The sequence below is a fragment of the Opisthocomus hoazin genome, chromosome 2 (genome assembly GCF_030867145.1).
Source record: "Opisthocomus hoazin isolate bOpiHoa1 chromosome 2, bOpiHoa1.hap1, whole genome shotgun sequence".
Lineage (NCBI taxonomy): Eukaryota > Metazoa > Chordata > Aves > Opisthocomiformes > Opisthocomidae > Opisthocomus > Opisthocomus hoazin.
In genome coordinates this window covers 123,883,577-123,902,525 of record NC_134415.1, presented here as the reverse complement: position 1 = coordinate 123,902,525, position 18,949 = coordinate 123,883,577, and the positions used below count along the sequence as shown (strand labels likewise).

Here is an 18,949-nt window from a genome sequence, read left to right as displayed (position 1 = left end):
CTCTGTGTCTTGTAAGTTTGAGCAAAGCAAAATCTCCACCGACACTCAGCTAGGTTTCCAGCCACGTAGGACTTCCAGCTGTCCTAGTGTAGCCACTGAATACCATCAGCTCCCCCAGATTCAAGGGTAAGAGCTAAAATAAGTTTTGAAATTAGGATTCAACAGCTTTTGTTAGCAGGGATGGCACAGAATAAAATGGCTCTACGTATTGGGAAGTAGCTCAGCTAAGAATAACTAAAAGTCAACATCTCACAAAAGCCTCCACAGAAGCCCTTCACTCCAGCAGTAAAATGAGCACGGGCAAAAAAACATCAGGAAACAATTTCCAATCAATCCTTAGGGCCTCTATGCAGTATTAATGGAATTTAACACCACAGGCAGCAATTTACTGCAGAAACTGCAGTGAAGGAACTCGGCAAGGGAAAGACAACAGCTGTAATCCCTTACTGGTACTGCTGGTGCACCCGTGCTCCCAGCTGCGCCCTCAGCTCACGCACATCCGCACCTCCCTGCCCAGGCTCCTCTTGTTATCATCAAACCTCCATGCAGTTGCCATCAGAATGTCTGGCATTGCCTGCTGGGAATTGCTTTTCCCCCTCCAGCCAAGCAGAGGTACCACCAGACTGTGGCAACCCCGACGCTGTGATGCTACGGCCCAGTGCCGACAGCTACTTCGGGAGTTAAAGCCTTTTACGGAGCGTGGTCTCAGTTTCATCGAAACTAAGAAGATTACAGGGCTAGTGACTACTGTCAAAAGAGAGGGCTCAACAACAAGTACAAAACGTGAATGCTTCTGTAAGCAAATACTGTAAGTGTAGGTCACATATTCAGCAGTTCAGCCTGTCTGTCTCAAATTCCATAACCCACCATTTAGACTCAACTACAGCCAGTATTTTAAATTGTGTTTCTATGGCAGTGAAACCTCTTTGCATGCTTGATGGTTGTCAGACCTATTTTCTTCACGTCGCAACCACAAAATAATGCTATTGACTGCTTTGAGAGCACGTTAATGCCGCAGAGAAATGGAGAATGATAAAAGCAGGGAAATCCCTCTCTCCCAACCTCCTCCCACTTGCCTTCTTTTCTTTCCCAGGAGCAGCTGGGGAAAACTCTGGCATGTCCTTCTTTGTCTGGGCTGCCTGTGTTGTAAGGAGGAAACTTTTCTCCCAGCCCAGTAAATCTGGGGGATGAATGGATTGAGAGCAGCCCTGTGGAGAAGGACTGGGGGACACTGGTGGATGAAAAATGGGAAATGAGCTGGCAATGTGCGTTCGCAGCCCAGAAGGCCAGCTGTAGGCCTTCTACATGCAACATGCCTTCTGGATGCAACTAGGCTGCACCCCCAGCAGCGTGGGCACAGGGTGAGGGAGGGGATTCTGCCCCTCTGCTCTGCTCTGGTGAGACCCGCCCCGGGAGTCCTGCGTCTAGCTCTGGAGCCCTCAGCACAGGACAGACCTGGAGCTGTGGGAGCGGGGCCAGAGGAGGCCACAGCAATGATCTGAGGGCTGGAACCCCTCTGCTGGAAGGAGAGGCTGGGAGAGCTGGGGCTGTTCAGCCTGGAGATGAGAAGGCTGCAGGGAGACCTTATGGTGGCCTTTCAATATAGAAAGGGGACTTGCTTATAAACGGTACGCAGAGAGATGTTTTACCAAGGCCTGTAGTGGTAGGACAAGGGGCAACGGTTTTAAACTTACAGAAGGGAGATTTAGGCTGGGCATAAGGAATAAACTTTTTACAGTGAAGGTGGTGAGACCCTGGAACCGGTTGCCCAGAGAAGCTGTGGCTGCCCCCTCCCTGGCAGTGTTCAAGGCCAGGTTGGATGGGGCTTGGAGCAGCCTGGTCTGGTGGACGAGGTCCCTGCCCATGGCAGGGGCTTGGACTGGATGATTTTTAAAGGTCCCTTCCAACCCAAACCATTGTGTGATTCTGTGTTTCTATGAAATCTGCTGCTTACCTGAGAGATAGATGTTGTCCCCCGCGCTGACCACGCTGAAAAACTCTCGATCATAGAAGGGCAGGCTGGCCAACGGGTACCACTTGTTGTTTTGAGGATTTAAGCAAGTGACCGCTGTTAAAGCTCGTTGATTCATGCCAATCATCTGACGACCCCCAACTAAGACTATTACCTCAGCTACACCTAGGATTTAAGTAAGAAAAATAGTATTATAAAAAAGTGACATCTCTCAACCAGGCAGAAGCCTATCAAAAAATACTCGGCAGTCAGAGTAACTTTAATGTATCATATAAAAATCTGTTTTAGACTGTACAATCAAACCAGCAAGGGTGAGAAAAAAGGGAGTGCGGGTGGTGGGGGGAGCGGTGGGTGAAGAATGACGCTGTGAACGTGCTTGGGAGAAGCTGGGAGGGAGCACGCCGTCTGGGCAAAATCTTGGGGGGAAAGAAATCAAAAGGCCTTTCCACATAAAGATGCCCATTAACTTCAACAGTCTTTGGATGAGACCTGCATGTACCAAATCCCTGTTCCACTGCAGACAATGGGAATTTTGTCAAGGTTTGTGATAGCTTTGGAACTTGGCCTTCATCCAGGAAAGTATGCTGGGACTTTAACCTGCAAAAAGTGTTCTTGCACTAAAAGCTAATATATGGAGGAGAATTAGGCTATGGATACGGTTCTTCATCCTCCGTATGCTCTATTAACAGACCATTTTCTGGTGGGGTTTATTTGTGCTTTTCCCAGAGAAGACAAGTTTTCCAGATGTAGATAACGCACTCAAGCCATGGATCAGCGTCTTTGTGTACTAGGTGCTAGGAAACACGATGGAGATAGCCCCTGCCCTAATACAGTCGTTCACTGAGATTTGCCTGTGCTTGAACAGCTCCCCTGTGCCCACGACCCGCAGGGTGTACAGCAAGCCAAATTCTCTGCTCGTGGAAACGGACAAAACTTTTGCAACCCACATCTCCGAGTTTCTATTTCCACTTTACAGCCAGAGCTGAGACAAATCTGATCTGAGCGCTACTTCAGACTCCTCCCCGCAGTGACGGGTCGCAGTTTAACTCTGGGATGTTTTCTGGCTCCAACCCCACAAGGCATGTGCTGGGGATAGTTTGGATTTAGCATTTAGCAGAAGCGTTAAAAAACTTTCTGCAGCAATTGTAAGTGCAACTTCTTGCCAGGGGAGGTAGGCTCAGAAGCAGGACCACGAGGCCACGAACTGGAAGGAACTGCCATTTCGGGAGCTGCGCGACCCCTTGCCGTGATGTGTTACGGTGCCCAGCCCAGAGACAAGGGTGCACTGGCGGGGGGGGGGGGGTCAGAAGCGCAGAACTGAGATTGCCAGCAAGAGAGATTAGGAGCTGCAGCGGAGAGAAACGTGTCTTCAGAATAGTGGCTGATCGTCATTCTTCATTAGCGTTCTCAAAAAATACATTTGTGTCATTCAAGCAAGGTTACTCTCTTAAAAGTTATTAAGTTAAAGCGCTGTACAGTTTTAAATAAATATTTCTCAGTAACAAGAGATCATCATTTTTGCACCACACCAGAAAATCTAATCACCTGTGCAAGACACAACTTGATTATAATCAATGACCTCGAGAGGGCATGTGACATGCCGCAGCGAGTCCACAAAGGGTGTTTAGAGATCCTTTGTGCCTACATGAATGCCGTTGATATGCAAAATAACATGATTCTATATAATTAGACTCTGACCTAAAAAACTATAATCACCCTCTCTTACCCCGAGAGAATCACTTTTCCCTCATCAACAAGCTTCTGGAAATGGTTCATATTACACCTACAATTTTATATACATAAAATAAGCACTTTTCAAAAATCCCTTCAAACATCACACCATTAGTCGTTTTCAGTGAAAGACTTTTTAGGGTGGATTGTTATTGAAAGTCCTCTACACTTCATCCTTCTGAAAGGTGCCTTGATGAGGCAGTCTCCAGAAGCGGCAAGTGCCGTGGTTCGATACGTCATCTCCGCGCCACATTAGCATTAGTGGCAGCGACAGAAAGTTTTGCCTGGCTTTGTGACTGTGCTTACGGGAGGCAGAAGTACGGGCAGCATCTTAAAACAATTCACCTGTTTCCTCTGACTCCTTCTCGGCTGCAGCGTCCCTACAGGGTATTTCTACCACTCTCTGTTCAACAAATCTTTAGGATATTTCTCGCACAACCGTGATGCAGCCTCTGCTGGAGAGTTACACGCTTGTGTTTTTTTAATGTATTTTTCCAAAAAGGGAAATGCACGCGTTCCTCAGGTGAGAAACTTCTTGAAGTGGCATGGTTCTCTGTAGCTGCTGGGTTTTTAAAAGGGAATACATCACATGTGATCCATTTGTTAGGGAGGCAGCAAACAGCCTGAACCGGTACCGTAAGACTCGTGGCATGAAAATAATATATTTATATAGGGCTGCCGAAGCGAAGTTGTTTTATGAATGTTAATCACCTGCTCCCTGCAGGAGCCTGAATGGCAAAGAAGAAAATTTTTCACCTATTTTTGCAGCTAGAGAAACTGAGGCACGGAGGGCAAGGGGCTCACTTTCAGGACAACAGGGGCATCTCACAGCCTCTGTCAAAACCAGTAACTGTTCAGAATTTGGCTCCTTAAAATCTAGTTTCAGGAGCATACATCTCCACACCCATGGTTGGCCACTGGGAGAGGCTCCTAAATGCTCGAGCAAAGCAGAAACGGAAAATCGAGCTTGAAACATCACGAGGCTTCAAGCAGGAGCCCAGCGAAGGAGCCGAGGTCTGTGTTGCATCCCAGGGCATGTCCTGGCTGTGCCCAGGAACCGCCAGACCAGGGAACTGGTGTCGTTGAAGGAAGTTTTGCTTTACCTGCAGAGAGCCTGGGCCGGGTCCTCGGCGTCTGCATCTCTTGTCGGGCGTGCGGCAGCATGTGATAACGTTTGGCTTCATTCACTAGATCCCGGCAAGCCTCCGAAGACTTTATCAACTCCTCGTTGTCGACAACGTTTAGGAGATAGCTGGGATGGATGAAGGGGAGGCGCACCACTGCCAGCAGCTCTGCGGCATACTGTGGGGGGAGAGAAAGAATACGAACACGCTGCAGCCTTCGTGTCGGAGTTCAGACGCTCGGCATCTCCACCTCCTCCCCTGCAAACCATCCCCGGTCACCCAGCCTGGACCGATGCTTGCCATGGACGCTGCACACAGGCCCTGCCTAGCGATCAGGTGGGGGACAGAGACAACGCAGCCCTCAGCGCTGCCCATCCCAGGGTGGTTTGGGTTCCAGGGGACTGAAAACCATCTTCAAATGGTGGCAACTCTTGTTACATAGCACTGTATGGAGGGATTTTTGAAATAAAAGCTCATTCTGAACCCGGGCTGCATGTAACACCTTGTGCACCGGAGACATGGTGCAAGCTTTTGAGTTTTCTGAATTAACCTTGAAATGTGAGCGTGGTTGCTGCACTGCAAAAAAACCCGAAACAAGTCTTTCCTGGCACTACAAATGTGAAACAAAAGTTGGTAAACAGGGTGAATTTCAACAACTGCTGTGGCAGAGAGTGAATAGTATCAGCCGATTTGCTAAAAATCTTTTAATTAGTAGGGTTTATTTGTTGGTGAAACAAATCATGTAGCCGCGGATGTTGGGGAAGTCAGACTCCAGAGGGTGCTATACAAATACTGACAGCAAGTTTCATCTTCTAAATAAACACATTAAACCTCGGAGGGCAAAGGACACCCAAGCAAATGAAGCTGTCTGTCACTGAAGACGGCTTAAAGGAGAACAAAACTCCAAGAGAGAAAACTGCAATCGAAAAATGAAGAGTCCGTCCCCAGATTATTCTTTTTATATATAATTGGTTGTATCACAACACGGCACAAGAATACAGTAAAAAGCAGAGTAATAGGAAAACGTGGTTCTTGAGAAGGAAAGCACACAAACAGGATGCAAACTAAGGGTGCACAGCAAGAAAAGATACTCATCTGTTGTCATAAATATTCATATAGCGGCAGCATCCAAAGATCCCAACCGGGACTGAGGCCAGGATGCAAATAACTGCTCCCGAGGTCCGTGCGACCGGTCCCGAGGAACGCCAGGTGCCTGCGGCATCTGCCGGCCTGCAGACGCCTCCGCTCCTTCCAGAAGCTGCTTGGCTCTCGCTGGCTTTTTCAGCAGCGTGCCCGTCCCTGCGGCGCGTGAGAGCCGGGGCACAGCAGGAGCAGTGACGGGGCAGGGGCACAGCCAGATGGGAGGGCAGGGATGTGGGGGTTCATGGGCTGGCCAGGGGGGTGAGGACGCGGCGGCACCCGGGAGTGCTTCCAGGGCTTCCCCTTTCCCCACCCAAATCGAAGAAGCAGGCTTCATTTAGGAGGAAAACGTAGGATTCCTCCTCCCCACAACCTGGTGCAAGCTCAGTCAAAGCGAGGATGCGGCTAGCCGCGGGGAGACCACCACGATCTCAGGCTGGCTCCCAGCCCTCCTCAACACTGGGGTCAGCAATTTGAGTTACAGCCTACAGAGTTTCGGTCTGGTCACCCTGCAGTTGTTTGGGGATGAAAAAGAGAAGTGATGCAAAAGGCACAGAAAACTAACAGCACTCATTTTCTGGGAGAAAATCCCATGTGAGCGGCGAGTCCGCAGCTCCTCGCTATTACCTGCGGCGCAGCACAGGGCTCAGTATGGCTTGAGATCACTTCATCAGCCTCCAAACCAGAAAAGAAGACACTCCTCTCTTTTCCCTTGTGGAATCCATTTCTAAGGTGCTTTCTAGGAGGCAAAACGGCTGCTCCCCTTCCCTAGAGTCACAAATGTCAGGCACTTGGCTGCACGTACCTTAATGTCATTAAACGGTACCTTGCAGGAGAGGGAGCAGTGGACATATGGCAGTGGGTGGCAAAGCTCTGATTTCAGGAAGTGCTTTTTTTAAGAAGGTTGGGGGCGTTTAACCTTAACACGGGAGCCAAGATGAAACGTGGCATCAGGACACGGGAATAATGAGGATGGTGGGTGTACCAGGGACGAGTCAGACAACCCCGGGGAGGGGGGAGGTTAATCCCCACTACAGGCTGTTCAGGAAGCACAAGTCACTAAAGGGCAGTTTAAATAAAGCTGTAAAATACATGGAGTGCATGGCAGAGCCAGCACCTTCCCTTGGGGTGGTGGGACATGCCAGCTCTGCCCCTGACACTCCTGGGGCAGGTATGTGCTGGAAGCATCCCCACCACGAACCGAGGCGAAGCACAGGGGTAAACAGTTGTGCCGCTAAATTAGGATGTGGGGTTTGACGGGCACCAGGATGTCCCGAAGCCGAGTGTGAATCAGCACTGGGAAGCGAGCTCCCCTCCGGCACGGACGGACAATTCCCACAGGCCCGGTGGAGTGACCGCCTCCATCTCCCACCTTTCCCAGAATAACCGGGGCAGTGCCGCTGCCTGAGCACGGCGAGCTCTCCCTCTCGCTCGCCCACCTTGCTTTAATTAGAGAAGTGGGAAAATGTGATTCTGGTTCTCTCCTGGATTCGCCCCTCCTCGCTTTCTCTCCTCTTTTGTCTGAGCTCGTGGCTTATTTTGAAGAGGAATAATAATTAGAACATGCTGCTCCCCTTCGTCAGCTTGAGAGTTAATGTCACATATCAAAATCGATGTCACTCTTCACACCTATTCTCCCCTTTGCTCTAACAGCGAGAAAAAGCTGGCTCTGTGTGTGTGTGTGTGTGTGTGCACAACTGCGCGCAGTCGCGACGCGGGCTCGTCGCTGATGGCGTTAAGGGTACATATAATCGCAGTGTTTTTCACCAAGGGATGTGAAGAGTACGCACCATCGCAGCATCTCGAGAAGACAGGAGAGGCTTTTATAAACCAACGGCTTTTCGCTCCAGCTCTTTTAAGGACTATAGTCAAGGGTGAATTTCATTTAGCCTTGCTGATTTAAGAAAATTCAAGTGATTCAGGCAATCAGCAACCTTTTTCTTTTGGATTCTCCCTTATGAAGGCTTCCTAGCTCTGTTAGCTATGATTGTACTAAATATCCTGTTACTATTATCCTTTTCATTTAAGACTGGAATAAGCACCGTAAAGCATTTCAGCCTCTTACCATCTGTTATTTGCTCTCCATTCTCTCTTGTCTTTCCGTTGTTCCTTATATAGCCATGAAATATTGACTGCACCTACTGATGTCACTGGTTTTTATTAAAACAGCAGAAAACCTGTGCGGGGCACATTGCCAAATTCGGCAGACAACAACCGCAGGTCCCTGGAGCTGCAGTTTACGCCTGTAACTCCGGGGGCATTTCCTTCTCGCTACTCGGCTGTGGGCACTGGCTGGACAAGTAGAAATATTTCTCGGGTCTTTGCTGGGAATCACTTATGACTGCTCTACGACTGCCAGGGTGAAGCAGAGAATATTAATGCCCTTTCTGGCCTAAAACTGGGAGTTGCTCAACTCATAGGCATGGGAGACCATGCCTCAGCTTCTTGAATATGGACATAATTAAGCAAAAATCTAATGAATTTATTGCTTAAAATGCTAGGGAAGTTTTTGAGGACCATCAGGACTGGTTTCTCAGGTGATGTGAACCTCATCAGAGTTCTCGCTGGATGAAGGTAGCTGCTCGGGTTTTGCACTGGCAGAGGATCTAGTCCACAACCTGATGATGCTGCCGGATGCCCCTGTGGTGCTGTGTGCAGCCGGCGTGATCCCGCAGGAGCCAGGGCTCTGCCACCTCCGGAGAAAAGGCTGCTTGGGTAGTTACTACGGACACAGCAGAGCAGAGACTTTTGGGAGATGCTATCTGGCCTGCTTCAAGGCACCTATTTCACTCATACTGATTGCAGTGGCTGAGCTGAAAGCAGGGCCCTCAACCAGCCTGCAATCACAAGTGTGTTTCATAACAAACAGGGAAAGAACGATCTGAGGAGATCTTATCTTTCCTTAATTACCTGAACATTTCAGGGGAGAGATCCAGCTCTAGATTCAGACACCTAAATAGGTACATACAAGCAAGTATTTACTTGTCAGATAGACATGTGTAAACTCACGTTATAATTAACAGAGATTTAGTCAACACACAACAGAGTCCACAGAGCAATCTGAGCTGAGAGGCTGCATCACGCACCAGGGGAAGCAGAGAATATCAATGTCCCCTTCTGGCTTAAAACCACGAGCCATCAGCTCCTGGGACAGGGAGTGCGTTCCTCAGACCATGCCACATGGAGACATCTGCAACCAGATGTCAACCCAAACCGGAGGGTGATTAATTCTCCCCTCTGGTTGCAATTTTTGTGTCCGTTTGCCCTGGGTGCTGTGCTTGGAAGGTCACGATCACACTATAAGGGAGCTTAAATGTTACTGAGTCAGCGTTGATGGAGGAATATATGATCAACATGATCTGCTATACCTTGAAGTTGACCCCTTCAAGTCTTTCCCTGATAATCTGTTCATACACAAATTTTAGCCTGGAGAAGAGAAGACTCTGGGGAGACCTTATTGTGGCCCTTCAGCTTTTGTAAGAAAGATGGGGACAAACTTTTTAATAGGACCTGTAGCTACAGGACAAGGGGTAATGGTTTTCAGCTAAAAGAGGGTGGACTTAGACTGGATACAAGGAAGAAATTTTTCACAATGAGGGTGCGGGAACACCAGTACAGGTTGCCCAGCGAAGCTGTGGATGCCCCATCCCTGGAAACATTCAAGGCCAGGTTGGATGAGGCTTTGAGAAACCTGGTCTGGTGGAAGATGTCCCTGCTCATGGCAGGGGGGTTAGGCTAGATGGCCTTTAAAGGTCCCTTCCCACCCAAACTGTTCCCTGACTCTATGGTAAGTTACTCCCATCTCAGCAGGCAGGCCAGAGCTTCAGCAAACTGGATTACAAAACAGGTGAATGTGGGTTTTGTTCCTGGCTGGTAGTTTCAGTGAGGACGTTTACTTTGCTAAACTTTTTATGGCATTTTTTCTGGGACTAATTATATTGGTATTATAAACACTTGATTGCAAGCGGGCTTTGTTCTGGTACCTTCCAACTCAGTTACAAAACCCTCTTCAGTATCACATTAAAAACAACCTTTTTGTTCTCAAATCTCTAATCCAATAAAATCCTCACAGGTATTCTCTGAAAGGACTCTCAGTGTGCTCCTGCACAGACTTGGACTATGACAGTATACAGTTTATTTTAAAAGGAAATATGTTTACTGCTACAGAGTAAAATTGCCTGCTCCTTAAATGTTTCACTGGAAGCTCTCAAGATTCTTAACATTTTTGAAGTAATACCCAGAGAGGTTAAAATAATGTTTCCCTTATGCCTTATAACTCATCTGTCTCTCTAGTTTACCGTTCATCCTACAAAGGACCCTTTGTGCTATCTGCCCAAAGAAACAGCCTTCAGCTAGAAATACAAACACAGAAGTTAGATTACCCACATTACGAGAGGGTTTTGCTCCAACAAACTGCTGTTTCAGCTCTTTATGCGCAATTCCAAGAGAATTTTTAAAAACATTATGAAGTAGGAGTATATTAGATTCATCTGAGAGCGATGAAGGAGATTTACGCTGTCTCCCATAAACCTTGGGTTCAGACTCACGACGAGTCTTGCACCAGCCCGATCTGAGAGCTCCAGCAAGAACCTCCCTGGAGGGAGGAAGCCATGAGGGACAGATCTGAAGCAGCACCAGTTCCCCACTGCATAAAACTCCTTCAAATGAGAAGAGGGCATTCTAATTATAACCACTACCTGCAACCCCCAAAGCAGCGGCCAGGCAATGAACCTCCCTCCGGGCTGTGCTGACGGTAACGGCTGGGGACGCTGTGTGGTGGAGAGCACCAGTGTGGTGACACGAGTGGTCACAGAATCACAGAATCACAGAATGGCACAGGTTAGAAGGGACCTCTGTGGGTCATCTAGTCCAACCTTTCCTGCCGAAGCAGGGTCACCTACAGCAGGCTGCACAGGACCTCCCCACAACCACCTCCAGCCCAGCCCAGGCTTCCCCAGCAGGTTACCCAATCTGATACTCAAAATGTTGCTGGCTCCAAGTTTCCAAGCACAAGCCCAGCAGGGAACTGGCTGGTCTGAGGAAGCCAAAGCTGTCGGTGCACTGCTTTGCCATACTCAGAAATGTGCCTTTTTTGGCTAGATTTTCACAGCACTGTCCTGCTACGTGGTAACGAAGGTACTTGCTTGGATACATCTAACCCCTGGGTATTACAAAGCTGCACTGTGTTTCCAGTAATCTCCTGCACATTCCTACACCCAAGGTCGCATCCAAGCCCAGCCTAAGCTCTCTGGTGTGCTCGGCATTTATTAATCACCCACACTGACTTCTTGGAATTGCAATGCTGCCTTCAGATTAAACCGAAAGGCTTGGGAGCCTGTCAGCCGACAGCCTCCTGACATCGTGAGATGAACACGTGGCAGAAAATCTGGCACGGGGTTCACCCGGTGGCTTGGTGGCGGGATGCCACGTCTGTAAATCTCACGCCCAGCAAGAAGGAAAGGGCAGCCCCTCTGTCTTCTGAAATAAGGTTTCAACGTGACATCTTTATGGCAGCACAGCTGACTAAACACTGTAACGTCGTCAGTGCCGCGTAAAGCGAACGGCCGTCCTCTCCTCTGAATGGTTTGCAAAGCAGCACACCGGTAGGTACTTCTAGCAGTAATAGCATGAGAGGTTTATTAAATATGCAGGAAGATACATCATCGATCCATCATACTTGGAACTGACCTGATACTAAGGCTTAAGAAACTTCCACTCTTACCACGCAATCTCAGTCTTGCTGACTAAACTCTACCAAATAAACCCCCCAAACTCCCCCAGAGGTTACCTCAGCGGCGGGTGGCGTTGCTTTGGTTTATGGGCAATCACCTCTTCAAAGCCCCGTATGCACAGAGATGCACTGCCAAAGCATGTGCCAACAACCAAACAGCTGAAGCTCACAAGATGCTCCACCAAACCAAGTTAACTCCTGATACATCCATCCCTACAACCCACCAACGCGCGAGTCCGTGTGCAATAATCCTCTGAAATGCTTCTTGCCTATGGTGTGAAATGACTTTGGTTCTGAAGGCCCATCCTGTGTGCTGGGGCCACGTGCGACAGAACGCAACGCACGTGAGCACGTGTGAGGAGCTGCTGGTGGACACGTGTCTTTGTCAGGCCCTTGCTTCAGCAACAGCAGAGAAATATTTTGCAAAAAATAGGAAAAATCTATTGGAAAAGCTACAAATTAAGAGACCGAGAGGACTAGGAGACAAGGGAGCTCCTCAAACCAATTTAAACTCCTGAGAAATAATTTAGCAGGTTTTCAGTCAAGTGTATCCCTTGAAAAAAAAGTAGAAGTTTAGTACGGGGGGAATTTAAGGAACTGCTAATGTCACCTGCATCCTCTTTTTTTTTAAATTTAATGCCTTTTCTTCCTCCAGTATATAGCTAGGGGCATGTTCCTGCACGGAGTCTGTTCCTGCTGCTGCCTTTTCTTCTCCCTCTGTAAGCGCGCACGGGCTCTGAGAGTGTCTGCGAAAGCCTCATTTAAATCGGAGCTCTTTGAGCAGCGCGTCCTTGGGAAATCACAGGGGTTACCGCTCATCCCTGGCGTTTTTCACTTTCAGAGAAATCGGAGCTTCTTGCACTTTCATTATGGCATCTTTTTGAATTTGTCTGCTCGTCTCACAAATGGATTTCAAAGCATCAGGGTAGTCTGGGCTTTTCAAAGAGACCTAATTGAACTGCAATAGAGTGTTCGTGCCTAATTCACTTAGGCTCCCTTGGAAGCTTCTTTTTCATACTTACTGCAGCACTGCTTTCCTGAAGCTTAATGCCCTTAAGTACATTGATTGATCAATTAATTTCCTATTATGATGAACATAAGTAAGTTGTACACGCTGGTATTGGGTATCTGCATCTGAACACGTCATTGCCTCCCTGCTGCCACAGAGAAGAGCGGGGATTGTGCGTCTTCCCTGTCAGATTTTCCATTTTCTGGGAGCAAGCCACTCTTCTTGGGGACCTTATAAATGCTTAAAATATCTGCAGGGTGGGTGTCAGGAGGATGGGGCCAGACTCTTTTCGGTGGTGCCCAGCGACAGGACAAGGGGCAATGGGCACAAACTGAAGCACAGGAAGTTCCATCTGAATGTGAGGAAGAACTTCTTCCCTCTGAGGGTGACGGAACCCTGGCACAGGCTGCTCAGGGAGGTTGTGGAGTCTCCTTCTCTGGAGATATTCAAGACCCGCCTGGACAAGGTTCTGTGCAGCCTGCTGTAGGAGACCCTGCTTTGGCAGGCGGGTTGGACTGGATGACCCACAGAGGTCCCTTCCAATACCTACCATTCTGTGATTCTGCGAAATTTGGAGACTCTTCAAAAAGTGCCTGAGAAATTACACTGCCATCTCCACAGCCACCTCAACAGCCTAACCACAGACCAGGGCTCTTCCATCTGCTCTCTGATGGTTACCAACACCTTCCCCTCTGTAGGATGTTGCCTCTGGACTGCTGTTCTCTGGTACTGCCAGAATAACAGCTCATGGGCATTTGAATTTTTTTTGAGGTAAATCCTTTTCTCCTCCTCTCCATCACCTTTCCTTACCCTCACTGCCAGAGACTGGGCTCTCACATGGGCTTTGTGTCTGCTCAGACTAATTTGCCAAGTCTCAAATTCCTCCCAGTGGTGCTTACTGTTTTTACACCCCTTGCATCCTTCCAGGCAACTCCTCTCCTTGGGGCTTCAAACGCTTGTAGACATTTATCCCTCTTCAGCTGTCATTTGGCTAAGTCATGCATATTCACATCTTTTAATCTTTATTTTTTCCTCACATCAGTTCCTTCAGAGTTTTAATCATTTGTGTTGCTCTCCTCTAAATTACCTCCAATTTGTCTACGCATCTCTGGTTCTCAGGCACCATGAAGATGCTGCTTCGACAAATCTGCCTCTGAGGACACAAGTTCATAGCAGGCTTGTTAACTGCCTTTATGGTTGAGACATTCCATTTTGCTGCTGGACACCATGATTTTAAACAGGGTTTGAAAATAGAGCACACAATTACATCCTCGCAGAGTGCAACAGCTTCTTGTCCCTCCTCAGGGTGGGACGGAAGCTCCATGTAACTGGGATTCTTGTTTTCCCAGGCTTTCTGTCATTAATAAACATGTCTATCTTTTTCATGTCAGAGAAAACAGACGCAACATTGGACTTGGAGCAGAAGGTGGGAAAGTTTCCAATGAGCTTTGGTACATCCGTGCTCTGGGCAGGCAGCAAATTGCTGCACACGCAGCAACTTCACACCTTCCCTATCCCGTGCTGATGCTGGGCACGACTGCAGCTCTGCGCAGCTCCGGCAGTCGCTAGTACCAGCGGAAGACAGGTCTCGTTCTCCACCGGATCCTCCCAGCAGTCCATGTGGGAAGCATCACTTCTCTCCAGCTTGTAGTGCAAGAAATGGGGGCAGAAAGGTGAAACAACCTGCCCAAGGCCATGCACAGAGATGGGAGATGTCAGAGATGAGATCAGGTCAAGCCTGCTTAGGGCCTGGCAGAAATCTTTGCTAGTTCGGACGGCTCAGACCGTGCGGGTTTCCACACAATAAAGCCTCCATTATACAATATATTTTTTGCATGAGTTCAACGGGCTTGTAATAAGCTTATCAAGGGGATAACTGTTAGGATAAACCCTACAATCTTGTCCATCAGTCAGGAAGTGAAATAAATAAAAACCCCAGCAAATTCAGCTTTTCCAAACATGTCAGTCGGCTGCAGGCTTTCCACTCAGTGACAAGCAATCAAGAGGGCTCCCACAACCAGCGCTCCACGTCTGCTGGCACAGGGAATCACTGCCTAGCCCAGACCTCACATCACAGGCTGCTTCTTTTGGTTAGACCTATTTTATGCGACTGCATTACAGGCAGCATTAAAATGGCTGCACAAACATTACCACACGAGCCAGCGCGCTGCTCCGATGCACTGGACACAGTTATTTACCAAATCCTAGCTTAACACGTATGTGATTCTCTGAACTGCCTCTTTGTCTTTTGTAGATGGATTAGTAACCTTTACAGCACTGTTACTCCCTCTTTGTTACAAGGTTCAGGTACCGGTTTTTGTAATGCCACAGGGCACCTTTGTAAGCCCCGTAGGACTCTGTATGGGCACAATCTGCAGAACTGTAAGTCAGCCAGAGCACAGCTTTTCAACTTGCCTTGAAACAAATCCTGGTTCCTCCCCTGTCACTGCCCTCCAGCCTGGTGGAGACAGAATGAAAAAAAGTAGAAACAATCAGATAGCTGAAGAAGAGCTTTTAGAGCGGTGGAGAAGAGCAGGAAGATAGCAAACTCCATGCTCTTCCAGGAGAACTGGAGGCTCCGTTGAATATCTCCTTCCCAGAGCCTCCCAGAAAGGGATCCAGATGGGAGGGGAGGCAGTGATGGGTAAGCTGTCATAAGAGAGTGGCACAAGGAGCTGCAGTGTGGGGAACACACGTGGTGAGATTTGCTGTCCCCAGGCGTAAGCTTGCAGTCCCAAGTGACAGAAAGCCATTGAAACACATGGGGTGTTGGAGGGCTGCAGCTGTCCTTGGTGCAGAGGGTGCCAATGCAGAGAGAAGGCTCCTTCTCCACGCTCCTCTGCGGGGATGTCTCTGCTGAGCCAGCCCCTGCCAGGCTCTGCCAGGGAAGACAGACATGCGGGAGAGCCGAAGAGCACAGACCTCTCCCTGTTTGGGCCAGACATCCCCTTCTGGGAGAATCACCAATTCAGTTCTTGGAGAGAGCTGCCAAAGAGGCAGGCAGAATCACAGAATGGTAGGGGTTGGAAGGGACCTCTGTGGGTCATCTAGTCCAACCCCCCTGCCAAAGCAGGGTCACCTACAGCAGGCTGCACAGCACCGCGTCCAGGCGGGTCTTGAATATCTCCAGAGAAGGAGACTCCACAACCTCCCTGGGAAGCCTGTGCCAGGGCTCCGTCACCCTCAGAGGGAAGAAGTTCTTCCTCATCTTCAGATGGAACTTCCTCTACTTCAGTTTGTGCCCATTGCCCCTTGTCCTGCCGCTGGGCACCACCGAAAAGAGTCTGGCCCCATCCTCCTGACACCCGCTCTTCAGATATTTGTAGGCATTTCTAAGGTCCCCTCTCAGCGTTCTCCAGGCTGAACAAGCCCAGCTCCCTCAGCCTTTCCTAGTAGGAGAGATGCTCCAGTCCCCTCATCATCCTCGTAGCCCTCCGCTGGACTCTGTCCAGTAGCTCCTCATCTTTCTTGAACTGATGGTCTCAGCCAAAGGGTAGTGGTCAATGGCTCAATGTCCGGATGGGGACCAGTGACGAGTGGAGTCCCTCAGGGGTCTGTACTGGGACCGGTGCTGTTCAATATATTTATCAATGACATGGACAGCGACATTGAGTGTACCCTCAGCAAGCTTGCAGATAACACCAAGCCGAGTGGTATGGTCGAGACACCAGAAGGACGGGATGCCATCCAGAGGGACCTGGACAAGCTGGAGAGGTGGGCCTGTGTGAACCTCATGAGGTTCAACAAGGCCAAGTGCAAGGTCCTACACCTGGGTCGGGGTAATGCCCGCTATCAATAGAGGCTGGGGGATGAAAGGATCGAGAGCAGCCCTGCTGAGAGGGACTTGGGGGTACTGATAGACGAAAGGCTGGACATGAGCCGGCAATGTGCGCTGGCAGCCCAGAGGGCCAACCGTGTCCTGGGCTGCATCAGGAGAAGCGTGGCCAGCAGGTCGAGAGAGGTGATTCTTCCCCTCTACTCTGCTCTGGTGACACCTCACCTGGAGTCCTGCGTTCAGCTCTGGAGCCCTCAGCACAAGAAGGACATGGAACTGTTGGAGCGGGTCCAAAGGAAGGCTACAAAAATGATCCGAGGGCTGGAGCACCTCTCCTATGAGGACAGGCTGAGAGAGTTGGGCTTGTTCAGCCTGGAGAAGAGAAGGCTGCGGGGAGACCTGATTGCAGCCTTTCAGTACTTAAAGGGAGCCTATAGGAAAGATGGGGACAATCTTTTTAGTAGAGACAACAGTGACAGGATGAGGGGTGGGTAATGGTTTTAAACTAAAACAGGGTAGGTTTAGGCTGGATATAAGGAAGAAATTCTTTACAATGAGGGTTGTGAAACACTGGAACGGGTTGCCCAGAGAGGTAGTGGAGGCCCCATCCCTGGAAACATTCAAGACCAGGTTGGACAGGGCTCTGAGCAACCTGATCTTGTTAGCGGTGTCCCTGCTCGCTGCGGTGGGGTTGGACTAGATGACCTCTAGGGGTCCCTTCCGACCCAAAACTTTCTATGATTCTATGATTCTATGAACTGGGGAGCCCAGAAAAATGAACTGGGGAACCCAGGCATGTTGATCACCTGCCATTGGAGCTACTGAAAATAAAAATGTGACAATAGAGCCTGGCCTGTCAGGCAAAGGGAGACAGGGAGAGAGGAGATACAAAGAAAGTGCGGGTCCTGGAAATCCAGGCCCCTGAAAGATTTAACTGCCAGGACTGCCTTTAGGAGAGAGAAATAAAACCAGTCCGGTCACCTGAGGAGCGTAGCAGAGTAGGAGTGATGTATTGGAGGTGTTGTAATGCATGGCTAAAACCTCTCCAGCAACCCTGCCGACAGACCCTACCGGCTGGGCGCAGAAGCAACAACCCTGTTGCTGCGCTGGTGTCCTCCACGTGCTGGTTCCCCACCCCAAAGAGTCTAAAGAAAGCTGGGCGAACCCGTCTCACCAAGATGTGAATAAAATCAAGACATCCACGCAGAGCTCGTGCAAGAAGGTCCATCCCGCATTCGGTAGCGCCACGGTCACCCAGCTCTGCAAAGCTCTGAGCAGCCTGTGCATCTCATGGGAGCTTGGGCAGCTCCTGGAACGGTGCGCCCTGCCGCACACCAAGCACAAATTTTCACTCATCATCTTTATCAGAAATAAGATTACTTAGGTCTATCTTCCTTCCTATCCACCGTCAGACCTATTTGTTCCTGGGGTCTGAAAATGCAGAAGTCATTATTGTAAAGATGGTACTTTTCATGGTAAGTATGAGTTCCTACTTTTAGAAAATAAGTACCTATTTAACTAAGAGCTTCATAATAGATCAAGCAGTGCACAGGGTACAAAAAAAGTGAGAGCTACAATCCAAAGAAACTAGTTTCATGGGAGGATTGCGCATGAAAATAGTTATCTGCTTGGTATCTTTAATATTAATTTATTCATGACCCTCATCTCTGGACAAATACAAATTAAAAATTAAAAGCCCTTGTAAAGTAATGCACAGAATCACAGAATCACAGAATCACAGAATAGTAGGGGTTGGAAGGGACCTCTGTGGGTCATCTAGTCCAACCCCCAAAACAAAACCAAAGCACCACAGAGAAATTTGGAGGAGCAAATAAAATGGCCATCGTAAACTACAAAGGCACTGCGGAAAAAGGGCAGAGGGGGAGGCGAGTTGGAAATAAAAAAAACCCAGAAAACCAACCCAACCACAACACAAAAGGAAGAGAGGAGGAGATGGTGGTGGTGGCAGCAGTAGGGGGGGAGGGGGGGCAAGAAAAACCACCACACAAAAAAACTGAATTCATAACATCACCACAGCAGCGCGCAGAAGGAAATATTTAAACCAGCAATTTTGCAAATGTAACCCGGGCCGCTCAGTGCGTGACACCTTGACACGCCAGCAAGAGCAAAAAAGGGGCAAAAAAAGCAAGAGCAAAAAAAGCGCAGGCAGGAAGGCTTGGCCTGGCATGGAGCACCCGACCATCCTTAACAACCCTCACCCAGAAGCCTGGGGAGGCTGGGAATTGCGACTTCTCCCGCTTTCCAGGTGAGGGACAGAGGTGCAGGTGCCCTGGAGCACATCCAGTGATGTGTTTAATACCCCACCGCACATTCAGGTGCTTCAGTTCCCATTTAAATCAACAAAGTGCAGCCTTTCGTCATGTGGGACAGCATCCACAATGTGCAGCCAAGCGATTCCCTGAGTCCCAGCCTGGTCCACAAGCAACTGTCCTCCTTAAACTACCCA

At 49.1% G+C, this 18,949-nt stretch overlaps 2 protein-coding genes across 4 annotated transcripts in view; both read right to left on the bottom strand.

Moving 5' to 3' along the window:
* Window positions 1-18,949, bottom strand: part of KLHL29 (kelch like family member 29) — a 415,619-nt gene that overhangs the window by 33,169 nt on the left and 363,501 nt on the right. For all 3 annotated transcript variants that reach the window (XM_075414912.1, XM_075414911.1, XM_075414910.1), the window contains 2 exons: window positions 4,807-5,005; window positions 1,955-2,137 (listed from right to left, as the gene is read on the bottom strand). In XM_075414912.1, coding sequence (XP_075271027.1) covers window positions 1,955-2,137; window positions 4,807-5,005 — 382 coding nt within the window. The remainder of the gene's footprint in view (window positions 1-1,954; window positions 2,138-4,806; window positions 5,006-18,949) is intronic.
* UBXN2A (UBX domain protein 2A) overlaps window positions 1-18,949 on the bottom strand; it is a 342,165-nt gene that overhangs the window by 283,482 nt on the left and 39,734 nt on the right. The gene's annotated exons all lie outside the window — the stretch shown is intronic.